The sequence below is a fragment of the Chiloscyllium plagiosum genome, chromosome 28, assembly GCF_004010195.1.
Source record: "Chiloscyllium plagiosum isolate BGI_BamShark_2017 chromosome 28, ASM401019v2, whole genome shotgun sequence".
NCBI classification, from domain to species: Eukaryota; Metazoa; Chordata; class Chondrichthyes; order Orectolobiformes; family Hemiscylliidae; genus Chiloscyllium; species Chiloscyllium plagiosum.
In genome coordinates, this window is record NC_057737.1 from 18,140,226 (window position 1) to 18,166,557 (window position 26,332).

Sequence of the window (26,332 nt, forward strand, 5' to 3'; positions counted from 1 at the left end):
AGACAAGACAGCGGCTAAATGCAGTCGGTGTCAGATTGAACAGATTTTAAAACAAAACTAATCTGACACCGAACAAAACGTGACCTTCCAGCAAATGATAAAATTTACCAGAATGAAACATGAAAGCGTATTCCCCATTGCTTAGCAACTCTTAAAGGCAAACACACAACTTAGACCCGGGAAAGCAGTTGGGCAGGCATGGACCAAAGGGGCTGAGATAGTTTTGGACGGAAACGAAAACAGAGGTAAGCAGTTTACACGAGCTGAATTTGGATCAAGCTTAATAAAACCTTTAGATAGCGACAATTGTGAGGTAAAGGGCCATCCAACATTTGTGGCGGGGAATTCACGTGAAGCAGAGGTAACAGATTCAATGAGTTAAAACTTTCTCTCCACAGCAGGAATTTGTGAGGAATTATTGATATTTTGCGCATAATTATTGCATATCGTTTTTTAAGATTGTGTGACATTGTCGTACTGCAGTCATTGTACACATCTTGCTTCTCGCCCTTTCACGTAGTGCACTCGTCGCTATTGCTTCTGTTCATAATCCCTGCTTTTCTCTTGACAACCGGAGATATAATTTTTAAATCGCCTTTCCGCCACGGTTTTTTTGGTTTTCCAAGTTTTGAGTTTTGAGTCGCATTGGATAGCTATTGTTGTCTGATTCCGTTACGATTAGAATCCAGTTAACTAGTGTTTAAAATAATCCACGCCTTGGGTTCTTAGTGCATCTCTGAGCCAGGAGGCCCAGTTCAAATCCTGACTAGTCCGGAGATGTATAATAACATCTGATTAGAAAATATCTAAACTACATGCTAAACATTCCGGCAGACTATTAAAATGCTTTAGCAGAATAGCATTATCATTTGTCATACATACTCCAAAGTAAGTTAACGTTGAACTGTATGTATGTAATTAGTAAACCTATACTATATCTTTAATTAAGACGGGAATCGTGATTTCAGTACATGTAATATTGCATTGTACTATGCTGTAAAATGTTGCCAGGGTTGGAGGATTCGAGCTATAGGGAGAGGCTGGGCTGTTTTTTCTGGAGTGTCGGAGGCTGAGGGGTGACTTTATAGAGGTTTATAAAATCATGATGGGCATGGCTAGGATAAGTAGACAAATTCTCTTCCCTTGGTTGGGAAAGTCCAGAACTAGAGGGCATAGATTTAGGGTGAGAGGGGAAAGATGGAAAAGAGACCTAAGGAGTAACTGTTTCATGCAGAGAGTGTTTCCTTTATGGAATGAGCTGCCAGAGGAAGTGGTGGAGGCTAGTACAATTGCAACATTTAAAAGGTATCTGGATGGGTAAATGAATAGGAAGGGTTTGGTGGGGTTTGGGCCATGTGCTGGCAGGGAGGACTAGATTGGGGTGGGTATCTGGTTGGCATGGACAAGTTGGACCGAAGGATCTGTTTCCATGCTGTACATCTCTATGACTCTATTTAGATATTAATATTTTGCATGAAATATTGCAAATAATAATTGAAACCAATTAATGTTTCACTGTTGTGTAGCAGAAGTACTACATGTTAAGATAACTTAATGGATGTCTCTTTCAGCAAATCAAGTACGTCATGGCTACCAATCCTCAAGATAAGGACGTTTATAAAACTTTGTTGGAAGTAGACGTAACTCAAGAGATCAATGCAAGTGAAAATAATTCCCCTCCTTTAACAGATGATGAAGAAGCTAAAAGCGAAAGGTGGAAAGATGATGATGAGAGTGGAAGCATGAAAAGAGTTTGGAAGCAAAATATTTCTTCATCAAGTGGAAAAATTATTAGTGTAACAGATACAAGTGACAGCAAAAACAAATATGGATCTTCAAAGAGAAGCCTTTCTCTTGTAAGTGGAAGAATTATGGACACAGATGAAGACGAGAGGGAAATTAGTTATGCTTCAAAGCGAAGTGCTTCTATTGAGGGTGAAACAACTGGAAGTTTTATGAATAAAGTTGCCATGAAAGCTTTTCATCAAACTCCAAAGACTTGGATCTCTATTAAAACTGAATCAATTGTGGATGAAATGGAGGATGTTGCCAATACGGTTTTGCAATCACCAAAAAGCGCTTTCCTTGGGAAAGGAATAATGACACATGCATCACATGAAAATGACAGCATGAGTTCTCATCCAGTTGTAAAAAGAAGAGTGTCAATTGCAGAAAATGTAACAGTTGAACATGGTACTAAGGTTCCAGTTGGACAGAAAATCTTTGAGAATGCAATAGAAGAAAGTAGTTTAAACCCTATGACTGTAAATCCAGTTAATAGATCTGCTGTTAACACTGCATCACTGGATTCACCAGTGCCGAAATATAAATTAGAAGCTAAAAGAGCTTCCTTTCAGACTGAAGCAATTGGGGGTTTTTCAATAGATGATACAAAAGAAGATGATGACTTTGAAGGAAACAAGTTACTTTGGAAGAGGATGTTTGAACGAAAAGTAACAAAGCGAGTGCTAAAATTACAAGAACAGAAGACAATCCTTCTCAAAAAATGCAAACATGAGAAAGCTGTTTTGGAAAAAAAGATTCCACTGGATTTATTGACAAAGGAATGGTTCAATGAAAATCAGTTGACAGTGCAGACTCGTCTGTACCTACTGGAAAAGTTGCTGCCTACTCTGATTCTGGGCCTAGAGAAGTTATTAATGGAAGTCGAAAAAAATCATTTGACCGTATTAGCGACACCACATCCTTACTTTAACCCAATTAATTTCTTGGCACAGTATCTGATGGAGAATAATCCACAATATAACAGACCTGCAAATGAAAATCCATATATTCATGGCTTAAAGCATGTGGTGGAGCAGCTAAACAGTCATGTTGTTGACATCAAATATAGCAGGTAAAAACAATGACTGCAGATGCTGGAAACCAGATTCTGGATTAGTGGTGCTGGAAGAGCACAGCATCCTCGGATGCTGCCTGAACTGCTGTGCTCTTCCAGCACCACTAATCCAGAATCAAATATACCAGGCAGGATAATGCTTTTCAAAGTACTTATTTTGCTGAGGATTATTAAGATGCAAATGTATTGTCATGCATTTCTTCCAATCACCTTTATAGTGTTATGGACCAGGCTAGACCCCCTCAAAACATTTCAAGAAGGTAGCCCAGATCCTAACTTTTCTAGTTGCTTTAAGTCAGATGTAAGGCAAATATTCCAGGAGAAATGCAGCTGGTCAAACCATTTGGTTTTAAACAAAACAGAGTTTATTTACACACAAACAAAAGAAAACCGAATTTAGAATAAAATGACTATTTGAAAACCCAACTGACACAAAAATGCAACTTTACTGCAACATCCATAAACACATCCCTTGGCAAAAAGATAAATTCAAACACAGGGTCTTACAGGAGAGAGATGTCAGAGGGAGGATCAGCATGGAATTGTTTGTTTGGGTCCCCAGCTAAAACTATCCCAAAACTAGAAAAAACCCTGAAGTTGGGAGAACTGGCCACTCCCCTTTCATTGTACAAGTGTTTAAAAATACCTGAAAGCTTTTTCTGATTGTTGACTTAGGCAGCATCTGATAGGCATTATTAAATAAACCAGTTCAGACATTTAGGCGCCTCTGCCGTTACGGCCCCTCTCAAAACAAAAGGAGAGAATAACCTTGCTAAAAGAACAGCATCATCACAATAGATTGTATCTGTGCTAGCTGATAATATAAACAAAGGTATGATTTCAAGCTATGAGGAGAACTCAAAGAGGATGGATAAAGATTAGACAGTTGAAGTGATTGGGCAGCAAGGTAGCGATGGCATATAATGTGGGGAAGTGTGAGGCTTCTCACTTTATTAATAAGAATAGAAAAGCAGCATTTTTTAAAAATGAAATTGGCAGATGTTGATTTTATTTGTTCTTTTGTGGAATATAGTGTCACTGACAAGACTAGCATTATTAGCACATCCGTCATTGCCATTGAACTGATTGAAATGCCCCAGCAAGCTAGATGGTAGTTAAAAGTCAGTAACATTAATATGGGTCTAGATTAACACCTAGTTGCATCAGGTAAGGATGGCTGTTGCCTTCCCTTATGGACATTAGTTAACCCAAATAGATTTTTTGACAATTGATAATATTTTCAGTCACCACCTCTGAGAATAACTTTCAGTTCTAGTTTCTTATTAATTTGAATTTTACCAGCTGGTAAAATGGAATTTGGACTCATCCCCAGAATATCAACTTGTCCTCTGGGTTACTGATCCAGTGCTTCTTACTGGCATTTATCGCTATATGATATCTCACAGATAAACTTTAGACTGATAGTCCAAAGAGAATTAGGTGTTTTCATACAAGGAAATCAAACAACATGGAGGTATAGCAAACAAATAGGCAAGAAAATAACATGTGGGCTTCATTGCAAAGGAATTGGAACATAAACATAAAGAAGTCTCACGACAACTGTGGGGGACATTGATGAGATTATGAGAGTGTGGTGCTAGGTCAGGCAGCATCTAAGGAGCAGGAGAATCGATGTTTTGGGCAAAAGTCCTTGATCAGGAATCCATCAGGAATTGATAAGCATACACTGAGAATATCGTATGCAGTCTTGATCAATATAGTTGATGAAAATTATACTTTCATTAGTGGTAACACAGCAGAGATTTAGTAGGTTGTTTCCTTGTTTGTAAATTGTCTGGCATTAACATAAATGAAACATGATGTAATTGAAACATTCAAAGTAATGAGGGACTTGACAGAGAAGATACTGAGATGTTGTTTCCTCTGGTTGACAAATCTAGAATAAACAGTCAGTATCATCAGATAAGATGCCAATTGTTTAGGTCTGTGATGAGAAATTTCTTCATTCAAAGAAACTTTAATATTCTCTACCCCAGAGGGTTGTGGATGAGCAATCATTAAATATATTTAAGGCTAGATAGATATTTTCATTACCATCGGGATTCAAGGGGATGGGTGGGAAAGTGAAGTTGAAGGCAGACATCAGCTATGAACATATTAAATGGTACAGCAAGTTCTATGGGCTGTATATTCACCTTCTGATTCTGCTTCTTATGTTCTTTTGATTTTAGCAAGGCCTAGATATTAGGGAGCACTCAAAGATTATCATATTATATGGCTGTTGGGAATGTAATAGAATAAGTACGTTGCTACATTACACTGGTCAAGAATGGAAAGAGTTGGTAAGATGTTGATATGTAGATGTAGATGATGAATGTCAGAGGTATGGGGGAATTAGAAGACAACATAAGTTTCGGGTCAGGCTTGGAAATTGGGTGACCTGAAGTGATGGTACTCGGAGGAAGGGGACCAGGCTGGTGGAGACTGAGGAGAGAGCGATAGAGAAACTCAGGTATCGAGGTCATAGGAAAGTTATTGCAGACTAATAGAGTTGAACAGCACAGAAACAGACCCTTTGGCCCAACTTGTCCATGCCAACCAGATATTCTAACTTAATCTAGTCCCATTTGGAAGTGTAGTTGCTCAGGGATTAGGGTCAAATGAGGGAATAATGAGGGCTGGTATTAGCAGTGATGGATTTGGAAAGTAATGGTGACAAGTGAAGAGAAGAAAATGCCTTCTTCAGTATGGAGTTTGGTGATGCATCTTTGCTTTTACCTTTACATTTCAATCAGTTGATTTTGTTGCAGGTGACTTATAGGATTTACTGAAGAAGCCCTGCTTATTGCTGGTTGCCTTGGGCACAACAATATTGAGGCAGGCAACGCAAACAACAACTTGTTTACTTATTTGCTAATGCAAAGGATCTAATACTTGTTTTGTAAGCCAATTCTATTAGGAATCTGGTTTGAAGCTTTACTCTGGGTAAAATGCCTCAAAATTTGGAACTTGATGAAAAAAATATCTTTATTGACTACTAATTATATTATGTACACAGTCCAGGAATACATCAGATGTGAGATTATGAGATTCAACACTCACCCTTGTGCTGCAATTGTTGGTTTCCTTGAGATACAGACATGCAATCATGTGGTCATTCCACCTCCTGCTCCTCAAAGCTACTTTCTTCCTTCACCTTTACTTGCAGCTGTAGAATCAACACCTCTAAGTTCAATAAGCACTATGCTGAAATAGTTCTGTGTTTCCCACCTGGCTCTGCACACTTTCTTATTGGCTCAATTCTCTGATTGCAGCAGCCTGTGACTGGTTCATTTTCAGTCCTGGCAAACCTTCCATAAGCAGAGGGTCCCAACAACAGGCTTGGCCAATCTCCTAAACCTGTTCACTTTAGTCACTTTATCCTGTTTTTCTCTTAATCTGTTTTGTCTCGACAGAAGAACTCACTTCCCTGTCTAGCCCCAGTTTCACCAAACAACCATTATATAAGATCAATTAGGAACTGCAAAATTTCTACTTATTCCATTATGTTTTGTGCAAAACAGAATGACCTTTATCTTGATAACATAGGAACAGCAGTAGGCCATTGAGCCTGTGAAACTTGCCCACCACTCAACCTGACCACACTGGTTCTAACTCTTGAATGCCTGTTAGCTACTCCATCCACATAAGCCTATGTACAATTAATAATCAGAAATCTATCAATTTGTACCATAAACATACTCAAAAACTGAACTTCCACAGCCCTCTGTGGTACATATTCCAAGGTACAAAACTCTGAATAGAAACCATTCTCCTCATCTCTACCCTAAGTGGCTCTCACTTATTTTTAAATTGTGCCCCTCCTGTCTAGACTCCCCAACCAAGAGAAATACCTTACCTGAATATTCCTTTAAGTATTTTGTAAGTTTCAATGAGATCGCCTCTCATTCTTTGAAACTCTAGAGAATATAGGCACAGATTGCCCAATTTCTCTTTATAGAACAGTCCCACCATCCCAGGAACAAAGTTGGTGAACTCATTCTATGGCAATAATATTTTTCCTGAGATAAGAAGATTGAAACTGCACATAGTACTTCAGGTACTGACCAAGCTCCTAAACAATTGAAATAAGACTTCAAATGCTTTCAGAATAAAGGTTAAACTTTCTAATAGCATGCTGCACCTATAAGTTAGCCTTTAATGATTTATCTACAAGGATATCTAGGCCCTTTTGCATATCTACACTTGCCGAACTCTGAGCATTTAAGAAATAATCAGTACATCTGTTCCTCCCCACAAAGTGGATAATCTCACTTTTTCTTCACATTATATTTGCTATGTTCTTGCCCATTCATTAAGCCTGATACTCCTGAAGCTGCTTTATATCTTTCTCACAACACACATTCCCACTTAGCTTTGTATTATCAATAAATTTGGAAATATTACATTTGGTACCTACCTCCAAATTATTGATGACTGTGAATAGCTGGGGCTCAGATACAGATTTTTAGCTGCTACATTAATCACAGCCTGCCAAAGCAAGTATGACCGACTTATTTATAATCTCGGTTTACTCTGTGGTAGTTAATTAGTAATTCAAGCCGGTATGTTACCTCCTATTCCACATGCTTTTAACATTTCTAACCATCCACCTGTGTGGGATTTTATCAAAAGCCTTCCGAAAATCTAAGTACACTATATCCATTTGTTATGGACCAGGCCAAACCCCCTCAAGACATTTCAAGAAAGTAGCTCAGACCCTAACTTTGCGAGTTGTTTTAAGCAGGTGTAACACGGATATTCTGGGAGGGATGCAGTTGGTCAAACCACATAGCTTTAAACAAAACAGAATTTATTCACAAGATTACAAAATGAAACACAAACAAAAAAGAACAGAATACTGAATAACTCAACCTATCCGAAACAGATCATCTGAACTTAATGATGCTGTTCCAAATACTTGCAACAATCCCCATAAACACTCCTTGGCACAAAGGTAAAATCAAACATGGTCTTACAGGAGAGATGTCAGAGAGAGAGAGAGAGAGAGAGAGGATCAGCATGATCCTGTTTCTTTGGGTCCAGCAACTTTAAAACTGCCTGACTGCTTTCAGTGAATAGCCTGACTGCCAAAAACCAAATCAAACCAGAGAAAGGATGAGCAGGGAGAACCAGCAATTCCCTTTCATTGTACAAGTGTTTTTTTTTTAACTTAAAAGCCTTTCTCCTGAGGCAGTATCTGTTAGCTATAATCAAACTGGCCCAAAATCCCATCCAAGCCCAGACTTCTCAGAACCTATGTTTTACAACTTCCTGAAAAAAACCAAGGACAACATGATCTTGTTAAAGGAGTAGCATCATCACACATTGACTCTCCTTTGTCAATTATGTTCGACAAAATATCCCAACAGGTTCATTAAAACACCACTTCCCCATCACAAATCCATGTTGCCTATGCCCAATCAAATCATCATCATCCAAGTGTCTATTTATGCTGTCCTTCATATTAAATTCTGGCATTATCCTGATTACTGGTGTACAGGTGTGTAGTTCCCTGTGTTCTCTGTCACTTCTTTATTAGATACAGAGGTGATATTTTCCAGCTTCCAATCTGCAGAACTTTGGTTTATAATCGCCAATGCATTCACTGTCTCTGTAGCCACCTCCTTCAACATTCTGCAGTGTTGCCGACTTGGTTTTGAGGATTTATCAAGTTGCAGCCTTATTAAAGTTCCCCAATACAATATTCTTACTGATGCTAATTTCCTTAAATCCACCTGTTATGGGTAAATCACTACAAGTTAGCTTTAATTCAGCTTCTTACTAAGAAATCTCAGAGACAATCTAGTAACAATGATTTAAATTTAATTGCATGTAGCAACCGAAATAAGACCCCTCAAGTGAGCAAATTAAGCCTCACAACCCAACTTTGCTATTACCCAATTAATGGTGGAACTTGGCCAGATTCCACCAACAGTGCCTGTCTCTGGAAGTGTCCAGATTTTGATCTTTATACAGTGTTGTTCTTCAAAGTTCTGCTAAGTTGAGAGAGTTGTTGTTTGATTTTTATAAAGATCTTCGTCCTTTAAGTCATTATTGATGATTCTTTAAACAATTTCATCCAAATTAGAACAAATCTGCAGCTTGCCTTCTTATCAGAAGTAACTTTTTTGTTCCTTATTGCATTTGTCATTGACTGTCAGTTTGAAGACACAACTTTTCTGCAGGTAACTCCTTAAATTCTTCTGCACGACAATCCTTGTCCTTTGTCGCACTATGTCATCAAGTTTATCTAGCAGGTGTCAAAGCAGATTTATTCATGTAGTCTCCATTCCTTCTCTCGCCAGACATGGCTAGTTGCTCTTAACTCCAGTATACGTTTGACTTTGACTTTTAGTAGTTTATTCCAGACAGAATTATTGCTGCCTTTTTCTATAAGTTTGTCTTTTGTTGATTCATTCAATCCATGAACAGTAATTAAAGTTCTAGTTATCCATAGCCATTTGAATCTCTAATTCTGGGAGATTTCATGTATGTTCCTCAGTGAACAAAGTCAGAAGTCACAAGAACTAGGTTATAGTCAGTTAAAAAATCACACAACACCAGGTTATAGTCCAACAGATTTAATTGGAAGCACTAGCTTTCGGAGCACTGCTCCTTCATCAGGTGGTTGTGGAGTACACAATTGTAAGACACAGAATTTATAGCAAAAGTTTACAGTGTGATGTAACTGAAATTATACATTGAAAAATACCTTGATTGTTTGTTAAGTCGTCTGTTAGAATGACCATGTTAGTTTCACTTTTTTCATATGTAAATCACAAAACTTTTTTAAAAGTTACATTCTCCCATTAACTTTGACAAGGTTATAGTTCAACAGGTTTATTTGAAAACATAAGCTTTCGGAGCACTGCTCCTTCGTAAAGTGCAGTGGAGGGAAGCGCACAGGCACTGAATTGATAGGCGGAGACACCATTGCAAGATAATTCCAGATAATTAAGAGTGGCAAAAGATAGTACAAATAGTGTGAGTGGAGTGTCAATAGGTTGAATAACAAGTCTTTGCAGGTGATCAAAGGTGTCAAACAGTTTGAATGATGTGTCAACAGCTGAATAACAAGTGAAGGGATAACCTATGATCCAATAAATTGAGGCAGAGAGATAATTACAAAAAAAAATCAGAAATAAGATGGTGACAATCTAAAGGTTGGAATAAAATGATAGGTACGAAAGTTGCATGATAAGGGTCGAACCAAAGTAATGAATAATCCAAAACTGTACAAACCAATTAAGGTAGAGAGATCATAACAAATTATCAAGGTGATGGTGTCAAAATGGAACAGTAAGGAAAATTTTACAAACACAGAAAAGTATGGTGGGTTTACATGTAGTGCGACAAGATCAGGGTGGAGGCTGTCTTCATTGGTACGGAACTTGGCTATCAGTTTCTGATTGGCGACTCCACAATGTTGTGTATCTCAAAAGCTGCCTTCATTGTCTCGTACTTCCCAGCGGAGAAACTACACCATGTTTTTCACAGACTTCAACATATCATCAAATGATGATGAACATCTCATCAAGGCCATCCCCACGCCTCTACTTCATGTCTTCAAACAACTACCTAACCTCAAAAGACACGAAGAACAACCATAACACCACACAACCCTGCCACAGCAACCTTATCAAGACCCGCCAGTTCTTCAAAATGGATACTACTACCACATGTGGAAACACCACTCACCAAATAAACAGTGGGTTCTCATGTGACTTAGCCAATGTTGTCCATCTCATACGCTGCAGGAAAGTAAACTCCGAGGCATGGTATATTGGTGAGACCATGCAGATGTTATGACAACTGATGATTGGACACCGCAAAGAATCGCCATGCAGGAGTGTTCCCTGCCAGTTGAGGAACACTTCAGCAGTCAAGGACATTCAGCCTCCAATCTTCGGGTAACCGTCCTCTAAAGCTGCCTTCGAGATACATAACAACAAAACAGAATTACTGAGCAGAAACTGACAGCCAAGTTCATTACCCATGAAGATGGTCTCAACTGTCATCTTGGATTCATGTCACACTACATGTAACCCCATCATGTTTGTAAAATCTTCTTTACTGCTCTGTTTTGGCGTCTGTGATGATGCTGTCACTTTAAAAAGGTTATTCTATCCTGGGTTAATTTGAAGACAGGTTGTAACAACAGAGGTGCCGAAATGGCTATGGGAGATGGCCTAAGTCAACAATCAGAGGAGGCCTTTAGGGTTTTTTAAAAACAATTGTAACAATGGAAGGGGAGTGACCAGTTCTTACAGATCAAGTTTTCTAGTTTTTTAACTGTAGCAGTCAGAAACTGTTTGAGTCCCAGAAGAGTTGGAGCTTCAGTAAAAATGACTCCTAGCTACTACATTGTGGCATCATGTTAAAAAGGTTATTCTGTCCTGGGTTAATTTGAAGACAGGTTGTAACAACAGAGGTGCCGAAATGGCTATGGGAGATGGCCTAAGTCAACAATCAGAGGAGGCCTTTAGGGTTTTTTAAAAACAATTGTAACAATGGAAGGGGATGGCGGCATGGTGGCACAGTGGTTAGCAGGTTACGCTTCGGCGGGTCGGTGTGGACTTGTTGTGTCGAAGGGCCTGTTTCCACACGTAAAGTAATCTAATCTAATCTAATCTAATTGTCTGAAATCTCTTCTGATGTTGTTTCCTCCTGGAAAGGAGAATTTACCTTTTTGCCAAGAGCTGTGTTTATGGGATGTTACTATATTGGAACAGTTAATTAGTCAAAGGTATAGTGTATCTATTATTCAGTTACGTTTTCCAATAGTTAATATATTCTAATTTTCTCTTCCTTTTGTTTGTATTTTAACTACAGTGTTCAAACTGTAGTTTTGTGTTTTACTTAATGTCGAGTGGTTTGACCAGTTGCATCAAAACTGGAACACACACTTCACATCTATGTTTAAAAAAGAAAAGCTTAGGGTCTAGGCTACCTTCTTAACATATTTTGAGGGGTCTGGTCTGGTCCAAAACAGATAACTTACTATTATCTCTCTACCTTATTAGTTTGTACAATTTTTTATTACTTGTTACTTTGTTTAGACCCTCATCATGCTACTGTCGTATCTGTCATGTGACTCCAGACACTTGGTTTGCCTCTAGTAGCATCTTATTTTTGATGCTTTGTAATTATCTGTCTGCCTCAATTAATTGCATCACTGGCTGTCCCTCCACTTGCTACTCAGCTGCGGACACTTTATTCACATCTTTTGACACCTTTGATCACCTGCAAAGACTTGTTATTCAACCTATTGACACTCCACTCATGTCATTTGAACTATCTTTTGTCACTCTTAATTACCTGGAATTATCTTGCAATGATCTTTGTGCCTATCAATTCTGTGCCTGTGTGCTTCCCTCCACTTCAGCTGATGAAGCAGCAGTGCTCCAAAAGCTTATGTTTTCAAATAAACCCATTGGACTATAACCTGGTGTCATGTACTTCTGACTTTGTTCACCCCAGTTAACACGGGGTGCTAACTACGGAAGCTTTTACTTTTGATTTACATTTTTTTTGCTAGATTACATTCACATTCAATTTTTATCAGTTTATTCAAATCCCTTTCTGATATTTTAAAGTCCTCCCAATCCTCAGAATTACTGGTTTTTCTGTCAATTTTACAGGCCTTTTCTTTTAATTTTATGCAATCCTGAACTTGATTGTAAATTTGCCATGTTCAAAAATAATCCAAAGCTGTGTGTTTGCAGTCACATGTTGCTAACTCAAAGAAAACTAACACAAATCACAATCTGTAACAATCTGGCCTTTGCTATTGGTTAAATATGTTGTCATGCATCCCAGTACTCTTTGCATTTAGCTATGTTAGCTTCAACAAATAGAAAACTATGTATTGATTTGACCAACCTTCAACAAGTTTGGACATAATAACAGCAGATAGCAACTCTGAGCGTAACTCTTCTCCATATTCATGCCTTTTAATGCAGCAGCTGCCCAACATGATTTCAGATGTAGGAAAATGACACCTTTTGTTGTTCTTTTCCAAACTGTGTCTTCTCTTTGTGTTCACTGTTTCTGAGGCCTGAGTATGCCCTGCATTGTAGTGAGAAATTGGTGTTAAATACAGTTATTTCGAGGTCACAATTTACATCAGATTAAATTTAGATTAGCTTTTTACTGATTTAACTGAATTTCAATTTTGTTATACATCTTAACATTGATGTGGTTTGGGAAATATATGACAGAATCTGAATTGAAAATGTCCAGAATTTAATGGCACCATTTTAAAAATGGTTTATTCTTTTATGGAAGTAGATCAGGCTGTGTTATTTTCTGGGTCTGTAGATTGTGAAGGAGCAAAAGTGGCCTTTGCAGTGATATGTAAATGAGATAACGAGAATCCAGAGAAAGTATATTCCTGTCAGGGTGAAAGGGAAGGCTGGTAGGTATAGGGAATGCTGGATGACTAAAGAAATTGAGGGTTTGGTTAAGAAAAAGAAGGAAGCATATGTCAGGTACAGACAGGATAGATCGAGTGAATCCTTAGAAGAGTATAAAGAAAGTAGGATTGTACCTAAGAGGGAAATCAGGAGGGCAAAACGGGGACATGAGATAGCTTTGGCAAATAGAATTAAGGAGAATCCAAAGGGCTTTTACAAATATATTAAGGACAAAAGGGGAACTAGGGAGAGAGTAGGGCCCCTCAAAGATCAGCAAGGCGGCCTTTGTGTGGAGCCACAGAAAATAGGGGAGATACTAAATGAATATCTTGCATCAATATTTACTGTGGAAAAGGATATGAAAGATATAGACTGTAGGAAATAGATGGTGACATCTTGCAAAATGTCCAGATTACAGAGGAGGAACTGCTGGATGTCTTGAAATGGATAAAGACAGATAAATCCCCAGGACCTGATCAGGTGTACCCGAGAACTCTGTGGGAAGTAGAGAAGTGATTGCTGGGCCTCTTGCTGAGATATTTGTATCATTGGTGAGGTGCCGGAAGATTGGAGGTTGGCAAACGTGGTGCCACTGTTTAAGAGGGGTGGTAAGGGCAAGCCAGGGAACTATAGACCAGTGAGCCTGCCCTCGGCTGTTGGAGGGAATCCTGAGGGACAGGATGTACATGTATTTGGAAAGGCAAGGACTGATTAGGGATAGTCAACATGGCTTTGTGCGTGGGAAATCATGTCTCACAAACTTGATTGAGTTTTTCGATGAAGTAACAAAGAAGATTGATGAGGGCAGAGCAGTAGATGTGATCTATATGGACCTCAGTAAGGCGTTTGACAAGGTTCCCCATGGGAGACTGATTAGCAAGGTTAGATCTCATGGAATACAGGGAGAACTAGCCATTTGGATACAGAACTGGCCCAAAGGTAGAAGACAGTGGGTGGTGATGGAGGGTTGTTTTTCAGACTGGAGGCCTATGACCAATGGAGTGCCACAAGGATCGGTGCTGGGCCCTCTACTTTTTGTCATTTACATAAATGATTTAGATGCGAGCATAAGAGGTACAGTTAGTAAGTTTGCAGATGACACCAAAATTGGAGGTGTAGTGGACAGCGAAGAGGGTTATCTCAGATTACAACAGGATCTTGACCAGATGGGCCACTGGGCTGAGAAGTGGCAGATGGCGTTTATTTCAGATAAATGCGAGGTGCTGCATTTTGGGAAAGCAAATCTTAGCAGGACTTATACACTTAATGGTAAGGTCCTAGGGAGTGTTGCTGAACAAAGAGACCTTGGAGTGCAGGTTCATAGCTCCTTGAAAGTGGATTCGCAGGTAGATAGGATACTGATGAAGACATTTGGTATGCTTTCCTTTATTAGTCAGAGTATTGAGTACAGGGGTTGGTAGGTCATGTTGCGGCTGTACAGGATATTGGTTAGGCCACTTTTGGAATATTGCATGCAATTCTGGTCTCCTTCCTATCGGAAAGATGTTGTGAAACTTGAAAGGGTTCAGAAAAGATTTACAAGAATGTTGCCAGGGTTGGAGGATCTGAGCTGCAGGGAGAGGCTGAACAGGCTGGGGCTGTTTTCCCTGGAGCGTCGGAGGCTGAGGGGTGACCTTGTAGAGGTTTACATAATTATGAGGGGCATTGACAGGATAAATAGGCAAAGTCTTTTCCCTGGGGTCGGGGAGTCCAGAACTAGAGGGCATAGGTTTAGGGTGAGAGGGGAAAGATATAAAAGAGACCTAAGGGGCAACTTTTACACGTAGAGCGTGGTATGTGTATGGAATGAGCTGCCAGAGGATGTGGTGGAGGCTGGTAAAATTGCAACATTTAAGAGGCATTTGGATGGGTATATGAATAGGAAGGATTTGGAGGGATATGGGCCGGGCACTGGTTGGACCGAAGGGTCTGTTTCCATGCTGTGACTCTATGAGAAACCAGAATTTGTTGCCTTTCCGAATTTCCCTTGAACTGAGTGACTTGCTGGGCCATTTCAGAGGTAAGTTCAAGCTTAACCACAGTTCTGTGGGTCTCGAATCACAGGTAGGTCAGACCAGGTAAGAATGACAGAAGGGCATTAGTTGAGTTTTAACAACAATCAATGACAGTTGTTGTGGTCACTATCACTGGGGTTAGCTTTCAGTTCCTGCTTCAATTAGTTAAATTTACATTTCACTAGTTGGCATATGGACTTTCAACCTCGGCCTCCAGAGCATTAGTCTAGGCTTCTGGATTATTAGTCTGAACACAATTTCATAATGCCACTACATCTCTGACAGTGAATGAATTGTATAGCACAAATACCAGAGCAAATTTTAGATTAGATTAGATTAGATTGCTTACGGTGTGGAAACAGACCCTTCACCCCAACAATCCACACTGACCCTCTGAAGAGCAACCCACCCTGACCCATTTCCTACAGTTACCTCTTCACCTAACACTAGGGGCAATTTAGCATGGCAAGTTCAACTAACCTGCACATTTTTGGACTTTGGGAGGAAACACGGGCAGACATGGGGAGAATATGCAAACTCCACACAGACAGTTGCCTGAGGCGGGAATTGAACCTGGGTCTCTGACGCTGGGAGGCAGCAGTGCTAACCATTGTGCCACTGTGCTGCCCAAAATCCACTTTGACCCTCTACCTGTAACCCTGCATTCTCCATGGCCAATGCACCTAACCCTCAGATCCCTGGATGCTATAGGCAATTTAACATGGCTAATTCACCTAACCTGCACATCGTTGGACTATGGGAGGAAACCCAAACAGACACAGGGAGAATATGCAAACTCCACATGGACAGATACTCGAGGATGGAATCGAACCTGGATCCCTGGTGCTGTGAGGCAGCGTTCTAACCACTGAGCCACTGTGGTATAATCACTGTGTGATTAAACATTTACTCTTGATCTTTAAGAAAATAATACTGAGGTAAACATTATTTTACTTTGCAGAACAGCATATAGTTTGGCTCTGATTGCATACAAGTAGATCATAAAGGTGTGAAAAGCTGCACTATCTTACTGGTATATAATTAGGTTTTCAACAAGATTCAGGTTCCGATATGCTATTTAAAGGCTCATTAAGACAAAAGATAGGAGAATTGGTTATATAGTCCATAGAGCCAGCTCCATCTTAGTTTGAAGAAATGCAATTGTACCCTTTGTATACTAACTGGCTTGCCATAGTCATATGACTTCTGTGTCAGTGCATTTGTGCGCAGTCTGTGGGAGCTACTAAGATACATGAAATATGATGTCAGAGTGGTAAAGCTGAAAATGTGTGGATTTTCAAAAGAGTAAGTGAGCCAGTTGCTGAAAAAAGCAGAAAGGATGAACAAAAAAAACCGCTGCATTTTGAATTATAATTTGGAGATGCCAGTGTTGGACTGGGATGTACAAAGTTAAAAAAAATCACACACTACCAGTTTATAGTCGAACAGTTTATTTTGAAGCACTAACTTTCAGAGCACTGCTCCTTCTGATGAAGGAGCCACTTGATGAAGGAGCAGCACTCCGAAAGCTAGTGTGCTTCCAATTAAACCTGTTGGACTATAACCTGATGTGGTGTGATTTTTAATTTTGAATTATAGGGTGAATCAAAATGGCTGTGTAATTTTTCACTCCCTGCTGCTGTGGAAATGAATTGTATTTTTCCCCCCAACTTTCATTGGTAAAACTGTGAAATGACAATGGAATTAATGAAAAACCCGAGTGTATAAGTATTATAATGCTGCTATCAGTGCAGAAAAGAAGTATTACAAGCTATAGTGTTGTCTAGATCTGTTTGAGGAGCAAAAATGTCAGGCAGAAAAGATTATACAGACTTTGAGGACACATTTTGAACCATTATTAATGTTACTTATGAACAGTATTTGTTCAACATCAGCGCTTCAGGGCAAAAGGAGACTATTGATCCGTATATGACTGCACTGATAGATCTAGCTGACTCTTGTGAATTTGGTTAGCTGAAAGATGATCTAATCAGAAATAAGATTGTCTTAGTCATATAAAATCCAGCCATAAGAGAATCTGTGATGGGAAAGGTGAAATCTATTCTCACGAAAGCTCTCAACTTTTGAAGAAGTTCAAAGTTGTCGATTGTCAGTGAGAAGGTATTAATGGTATATCGGATTGGGCTTTACATTACTTTGAGAGATATTCCAAGCTAAGTGTGAGTATAAATTGGGAAAAAAATGAATAAATATTTTCATAAAGTAAGCAAAAAGATCAGAGATAGAGGACAGGATGTAGGTACTACAGAAAACATCATACGAAAGAAAAGAAAAATTCTCCAAAGTGGGGAAAGCAATGTTCAAACTGCATGAAGCTGAATCATTTTGCGTGCAGGTATTGAATAAGAAAGAAACAAAGCATACCTATAAAGGTGGCTGCTGGAGAGACAGCAGCTGAGGATTCTGATGAATCATCTTGCTCCAGATAATAGATTAGCATGATGATGTTCAAAGGCAATAATTGTGCAACTTTGTGATTGTTAGAATGATGATTGCAGAAAGAAAACTTGAAGCAAGTGTGACATGAGAGGTAGACACGATGTAAATTCATGCAGTGTTGCATTTTGCATGCCTGTCTAAATTGATACAATATGGTGTCTCAAAAAGGAAGCTTTCAAAGGTATGGTTGAAGGTATATGATGGAATGACATTCATGCCAAGGGACAAATTAAACTGAGAACCCAATGCTCAGCTTAATGGTCATCTGGAGTTTCAGATAGTAGTCATCAAGCAAAATCTACTCATATCAAGTGTGTTATGGACTAAACCAGATCACTCAAAACATTCTTAAGCAGGCAGCTCAGACCATAACTTTGCAATTTGTTTCGGTAAGTGTACAGTGAAAATTACAAGGAGTAAGTTAGCAAGGTTGACTAGTTGTTTTAAAACAGATGAAAATTTATTCACAAAATTACACAATTAAACACAAAGAACAGAATAAAGAGCCCCTACAAAACTCAACCTATCTAACTAGACTTAATTATGCTGTTCCGAATATGCACAACAGTCCCAATAAGCAAACTCCCTTTTAAAAAAAGTATAAATGGAATACATGCTTACAGGTTGAAGTTTAAGGGCAGAAAGAGAGAGAGAGAGAGTGTCCACACAGCTCCCTATTGAACTTCCAACCAGTTCAAGACCAAACTAAAACTGCTCAGCTCAGCTAGAGAGCTGACCACTCCCCTTTCATTATACAGGTCACTTCTAAAACATGACCACTTTGGCCTTAAGTGTCACCTGTTTACATATCAAAATCCTTTTCACCTCTGTACCAAACCAGACTGATCGGAGCCTGGCCTGGTTTATTATCCCTCTTAAAAAATCCAAGGACAGAGTCTCCTTGAGCCAAAGAACAGCTTTTAGAAAAAAGGACTAGTTTTGTGACAAGTGAACCAAGTCCAAAGCTTAGACTAGTAACCAACAATGCCAGAGGAGATTTGTAGTGTTTCGAAGTCCACTAAGCCATAAACAGTTGGATTTAGAAGATTACAGGTTTTTTTTCGTAGGTTTTGGATGTTGTCCTTATGAATATCATCTCAAAATAGATGTGAATGTTTAACCAATACACTATTTTATGAGGAGAGTTCCAGCTACTCTCATGTCCAGCCTGAAAGATGATAGACAAGCGGAAAGAAGAAGCTAGTAGTCAAGAAAGTGACAAGTCATCTAGATGGGATTAACAGCATAGTAACAGTGAAAAAAAAAGTGGAAACCCCAAAAGTATGCATAGATCTAAAGGATCTCAATGAAGAATTCTTTGAAGAAATCTTATTACCCAAGCCAATTATAGAAGAAACTTTGCTTAAAACTGTCAAGGCAAAGAATTGTACCATCCATGACTCAAAGGACGTTTTCTGGTAAGTGAATTTAGATGAAAGTAAATATTCTCTAACAATAATCTGGAGATTATTTGAAAGATACCAATAGTTACACATGCCATTTTGCATTTCCACAGCTCCAAAGAGTATCATTACAATTGGCATATGATAGTGATCTTCCTGGAATGGAAACTGGTTAGGATTTGGGGACACAATTAAAAAAGTCAACATAGACCATGATCTGGGTCTGGTGTAACTGTTAGAGAGAACTCAGTAGATAAACTTGAAATTGTATATGCAAAAGATACAATTGAAAATATCTGAAGTCAGGACATGCACTGACAGCTAAAAACTTTCTCTGCATCCTGATAAGGTGAGTGCTATAGTAAAGATGTATTGACCAGCAGAGATGAAGCAGTGTACTGATTTGTGGATCTGTGAGCTAATTAAGGATGACCAGTTGCATATTCATCCAGGGCATTAATGCAAACTGAAAGACATGTTCAGGAGAGAAACATTGTCAGTGGAGTATGACCACAAGCCACTTCAAAGCATCTACCTCAAACTGCTTCTATTAGCCGTGAAGCTTCTGTAATGAATGTTATTTCATTTGCGGAGCTATCATCTGAATGTAGGAAACAGAAGTATGTTGCTGATGTGCTGTTGAGAGCAGCACTCAGTAAAAGAGTAAGTTTGAGGATACTAAGACAGAGTATGATATCTTTCGTATTCAATGAGAATCAAAAAGTCAACATATTCTGGAAGTCATCAACTCTCCAGAGATATTGAATCTGAAAGACACCTGTCTTGCTTAATTTGAGTAAACTATAAAGCAAGATGCAACAACACAGAGGGTGCTACATGTATGGAATGAGCTGCCAGAGGATGTGGTGGAGGCTGGTACAATTGCAACATTTAAGAGGCATTTGGATGGGTATATGAATAGGAAGGGCTTGGAGAGATATGGGCTGGGTGCTGATTGGTGGGAGTAGATTGGGTTGGGATATCTGGTTAGCATGGACGGGTTGGACCGAAGGGTCTGTTTCCATGCTGTACATCTCTATGACTCTATAAGTGCTGCAGAAAGTAGTGATGAAATAATGGCCTGAAAGCATCAAGGACATACCTGTGGATGCAAGTGTGTTTTGGGCTGACTGAGATGAAATGGTATCTTGTACAAAGAAAGAGAGTTATTATCACTAAGGAGATGAGGAGAGAGATTACGAAGTCCATCCATGCAAACCATCAAGGAATAAAAACATAATGCTGGAAAAACTAGAGAGACCAAATTTGCATGTCAAGTCCAATTTTTAGAACTTTCAAAGAATTGTGTCTAATTTGAGGGAGGCAAAGAAAGTGTTCTACTTCTTAACATGAGCCAGTGCTGCGCTTTAATGAATACCAAGAAAAACAAGACAAAAAGCCATTAAAGACACCTGACATCCCAGATACAACATGTACGTAGGTGGAATGGACCTCTTCATTCTCATAGGATCTGATTATCTTGTCAATGTTAATTAATATTCTGACTACTGGGGGTTATGCCAGCTGCCGTCAATGACTATCAGTGGATTGTAGGATGCCTGAAAACATGATTCATTTGTTAGACATTGTAATGAGTGTCACTAGCCTTCCATTCACAGATGAGGAGGCCAGCCACTTTAGAAACAAATGGGAAATTCAACACCATACATCATTTTCATACTATGCTTAGTCAAATGGAAAGACTGAGACAGCAGTGAGAATCATCAGTAGGATCAGTAAAACATAGGCAAATCCAATATAAATTTGTGCAAGACAATCATAGAGTCATACATCATGGAAAGAGGCCCTTTGTCCCAACACATCCATGCCGACCAGGTTTCCTAAACTGAATTAGTCCCATTTGCCTGCATTTGGGCTGTATCTCTTTAAACTTTCCCTATCCATGTAATTGTACTCATTTCTACCACTTCCTCTGGTAGCTTTTTGATATACTCACCGCCCTCTGTGTGAAAAGGTTGCCCTTCAGGTCCATTTTAAATCTTGCACCTCTCAACATAAACCTATGCCCTCTAGTTTTGGACCCCCCTACCCTGAGGAAAAGATCTTGGCTATTCATGATTTTATAAACCTCTATGTGGAAACCCCTCAGCCTCCTACGCTCCAGAGCAAAACACATCCCGTCCTATCCAACCTCCTTATATAACTCAAACCTTCTAGTCTCGGGAACTTCCTTGTTATTCTTTTTTGCACCCTTTCCAGTTTAATGACATTCTTTCTTTAGCAGGGCAACCAAACTTGTAATTTACAAATGAGAATAAATACAAATGTTAAGAGAAATACTGCTGCACCCTTAATGTACTGGCTGACTTGCCACAGTTGTGTGACCTCTATATTTATTGTAAGTACCTTGTGTACAGTCTGCAGGAACTGTCACAATTAAGGTTGGAGGGGTCTACTGTTTCCATTTCTCATCCTTCTCCTTTATCCGTCAGAATAAATGTTAAATGTGGTGAGATTGATGATGTGACCAATTGTATTTATCTCTGACTGTTAGTTTTGTGTTAAGGACAATTCACCAGTTTTCTTCTATTAACAGCAAATAACTGGTTTATGACTAAAAACAGTTTTCTCAACAAACAGTGACAGATTGGGCTCTGCAAATATATATGTTTATCTTTAAAAAAATAAACTCATGCACAATCTGAAGAGAAACAACAAAAATAAAAAATCTGCAGAATGTTAAATTTAATGTGCTTTTGTCAGGTAATAGTCAAATTCATGAAAATGGTAAGTCACAGATTGCCCCAAATTATGGTTCTCATCCAAAGTTATTCTGCACACATCTTGTGGCACTGAGGGGCCTTCCTAGAACAGTTATAGTTGACTAAATTCTCATTGCTCCAGATGGTGAGGTAGATTTCAACAAATCTTGACAGAGATGACGTCTGGTAGATTTCAGCTCACATATCTTGCTAACAAGTTTTTTTCAGTCATTGATGGGACGTGGATGTTGCTAGCTCGTTCAGCAGTTACAGCCTATCCCTAAATGCCCAGAGGGCAACCATGTTGCTATGGAGTCACATGAAGACCAGACCAGGTAAGGACAATAGTTTCCTTCCCAAAGTGACATTTCAAAGGAAGTGAGAGAGAGAGTTTCTCAGTTAGTTTCTCTGTTTAAGATCAAAAATACAGTATACTGTAGTTGTATACCACTCTCAAATTGGATCTTGCAACCTCTTTCTGAAAATTCTTCAGACTATTTGACTCCATCCAAGCTCCCTACACCTTGCAGATGTGACATTGTTGCAGTTGTGAGTTTCTTTCATTTTCCTGAATTGTTTGCAAACAATCTATGAAAATAGCAACAAAAGTGCAGTGCCTCAAACCCATATCATCATTCAATTAGATTTTTAAAAGATATTTAACCTATTTTTCTAATCAACCTATTATTGCATACCTCAGGAGCAGGTGGGACTTGAATACAGATCATCTGGTTCAGGGGTAGGTTCTGTACCTGTGTACCACAAGAGGGCCCCTAAGTAAGGAGGCCCTTCATCCAAGGGTGGTCTTGAACCACCAGCCTTCCAGTTAACAGCTGAATGTGCTGACCCATTGTGTCACTGAAATCACTTAAGCACACTACACCTGGTATTCCCAGGTGATGTCCAATCCAAGTACTAACCAAGCCTGAATTTGTTTAGCTTCTGAGATGAGTGAGGTCAGGTGTTTTCAGTCTAGTATGGCTGTAGGCATGAGATCTGTATTTGATTTCTGTCTTAATTCCATTCCCCGTCTTAGTTTCCTTACATGTGTCTAACAAAAATCTATCACCAAAGTTTAAAAATTTTCTAATGAACTAGGTTCAACAGCATTTAAGGGGAAGACATTCAGATCTCCAGTGAAGAAGAATGTCCACGCAGCTGAATGGCCTACCTCTAATTCTAATGTCCCGCCCTGTTGTTTTGGACTTTTGACAATGGTGATAAAGTATGGACTATTGATTTTCAAATTCCGTCATCTGATTTTAGTACCAGTTACATGAACTGAAATGGTTTCAAATAGGACAAAACACTGACTCAAAATGGTTGCGGCAGTCACTTGGCCACACAGGTTATGCTTCATGAAACAACCATTGAATAAATGAAACTGATCTGAACTGAAATTAATATTTTTTCAAAGGCATGAAGCCTGTGAACCCAATCAGGCATGAAAGGGCTCTTACTTCCTCTTTTGATTTGCACCTTTATTGGAATCTTTGCATATTGGAAATGGAACCTCGCCTACAATTAGTGAACCTAATAGAAAACTTCTGCAGACAGAAAACATAAACTTTTATTCCAAGGAGTTGCTTGTGGCAGAAGAGAGAAGATGGATTGTGATTGTAGATTTGAAGCTGGAGAGAACTTCTTTTCTGCGCCTCATACCTGTGACTGTATTAATTGGAGACAAACATCAGAACACCAAACATTCAAAGGATAACTGCAGATTCACTACAACAAATTATACAACATAGTAATTAAACAGCCATAGTTTCTGGTTAATAACTTATTTCTCAAGATCACCCCAAGTCTTTAACATATTGTTCATTCATCTTCCTCTTATAATGGACCCTATCCTTTATTAGCTGTGTGTATGTGTGAGTGTGTAAGAAAGTGAATGGGTGAACATATTTTTGACCTCATATCTGTTATTTTTCTGAGGCTTTGTTTCTGGTAAAACCAATTAACTACAATTTTACTGGGGAAAGACTGAAATAGGCTAAAACCTTTTTGCAGCTAGCCAGGGAAGTTGAAAAGAAGGGAACTGATTTGCCAACCTTGCTTGATATGAAAAGAATCCTCCACTACCAGAGGAAGTAGTTTCCTTCAATTCAAAGTATCAAATCCTTCAATCCCTTTAAACACATCTAAGATATCAGTTATTAGCCCTCACTACTCAAGGGAATACAAAACAAATCTCTTCAGCCTGTCTTCATATTTGAATCCTTTTAACACCAGCACATTCTAATGAATCAGCACTTCACCCTCTCGGGAGTTACCAAATGCTTCCTGAAGTGCAGAGTCTAATACTGAATAATAATATTAATAATTTGAAGGGTACGAATACTGGTTGTTTAGTCTATTCTGAGTTTTATTTCACTTTAGCAACACTTCTAATTCTTTGTATTGCAATCCTCTTTTGATGGAGGGTAAAATTCCATTAACATTTCAAACTGTTTTCCACCTGCCATTCATTTTTAAGGATTAATATAATTACATTCCAAAATCTCTCCACTCCTCAACAGTTCCGAGTTAATTTCATTTTAAAAACACTGACCTATCTTTCTTATGTTCAAAGCGGATGACATTACACTTCCTCAAACTGTCACAGTTTTACACACTCATTGAATCTCACTGTCCCTTTGCAACTTTCTGCTGGCATTTACACTACTTTCTGTGGCACTTAATGCAGTATCATCAGTAAATGGATATGAGGCTCTCTGTTTCTGCATCTATTACATTAATAATGTATTTGAGAAATCAGAAGAACTGACCATGATGTTTCAGTGGATTGTTTTAAGTCAACAATTTGAAATATAGTATAAGAGCTACTCCATTCTTTCTAAATCTCTATATTAATTACATTAAAATGTACTTTAAAAAGGTAAAAGAAAATATTAGTTTAAATATTATGCAGGGCTGCAGAGCTGAAATGGTGTGTATCCACACACCTGCATGGGAGGTGTTGTTTCAAAGGGCGGACACCAAGAAGTCAGGCCACATTCTGCTGACATTGGGAATCACAGGCACATAGAAACAGGGTGAGGCCATTCAACCAATTGAGCCAGTTCTGCCATTCAGTATGATCGCAGCTGATCATTCCCTCCAGTGTCTTTTTCCCATACTGTCTGCATATCCCTCTATGCCACTGGTGTTCACAAATCTATCAATCTTTATTTTAATATACTCAGTGATTGAGCATCCACAACTCTATTGGGCAAAGAATTCCAAAGATCCACAACCCTTTGTGTAAAAGAAATTCTCCTCATTTCCATCCAAGATGGTTTTCTCCTTCTTTTGAAAGTTGTGTCCCCTGGTTCCAGACTCCCAAACCACAGGAAACATCTTACCTACATCTACCCTGCCTACCACATTCAGAATTTTGCAGGTTTCTAAGAGATCACCTCTCATTCCTCAAAACTTGATAAGGTACAGACTTCATTTCCTTTGTTTCTTTTCATACTATAGTCCTGCCATTCTCAGGAATAAGTCATAAACAACATTTTTGTTAATGCTGTTCAATATCTTTCCTAAGATAAGGGAACCAAACTGCACACAATAATCCAGGCACAGTTCAACCAAGGTTCCATATAAATGAAGCAAGGCTTCCTACTCCTGTATTCAAATTGTTTTGTGATTAAGGCTAACATAAGATTAGCTATTTTGTATGTTTGCTGTATCTGCATGTCAACCTTCAGGGGCTTACTGATGAGGTCCTCTAGGTCCCTTTGTACATCTACACTTTCTATCCTTTTGACATTTAATTAATATTCTGTAGTTCTGTTCTTCCCACCAAAGTGGTTACCTGCAAAGTTTTCCACATTTTATTCCATCTGCCAATGCATGCCCATTTCCTCAGACTGACCATTACACTTTTAAGTTTGTTCAGAATATGAGTTATATTGTTTTCTTAATCTAAATTCAGTAATATTCAATATTGTGATCAACAAAAATGAATTATTAAAGATTACTAAGGTCCCTTGATTTTAATTCAGTTCAGCAAAGGCTGTATGGGAAAAAGGGAAAACTTTATGTAGAGTTCATTATGAGGTTCGGGTCATTTTAACTTTGTAGTCTAATTTGAGTATCACAGCACTTTGTAGTGTTCAAAGGCAGCCACAAAGAGGCTAGTTATTAGCAAGAATTCAAGGGAGTGGCTCCCAGCACACAGCTCGAACTAGGCACCAAAAAACATTCATAATGGAAAGGAGAGAGAAGGTCAGTTTTAGAGAAGTTTGGAGGAATGGGATTGATTCAACTGGTATATTAGGATTCTTAAGATTCTTTAAAATACGTTTCAACCTCTTCAGAACATTCAATTGTCTCTGACGGATTTGGTGTGGTGACAACTTTTCACAATTTCAAGTAAAAAATCACATTGCAATGCTATGGACATTGTTGGGCCTTAACCTCAACATATGCAATAGGTTCCTACCTACCTGGGGCACCAGTCTGC

General features: G+C 38.8%; 1 protein-coding gene across 1 annotated transcript in view; it reads left to right on the forward strand.

Annotated features, from left to right (window-relative positions):
* The first annotated feature begins 2,203 nt into the window (after positions 1-2,203).
* The window catches only part of LOC122564002 (EF-hand calcium-binding domain-containing protein 5-like), a 164,768-nt gene continuing 140,639 nt past the window's right edge, over positions 2,204-26,332 (forward strand). The window contains exon 1 of the mRNA XM_043718422.1: positions 2,204-2,857. Coding sequence (XP_043574357.1) covers positions 2,259-2,857 — 599 coding nt within the window. The 5' untranslated portion in view covers positions 2,204-2,258. The remainder of the gene's footprint in view (positions 2,858-26,332) is intronic.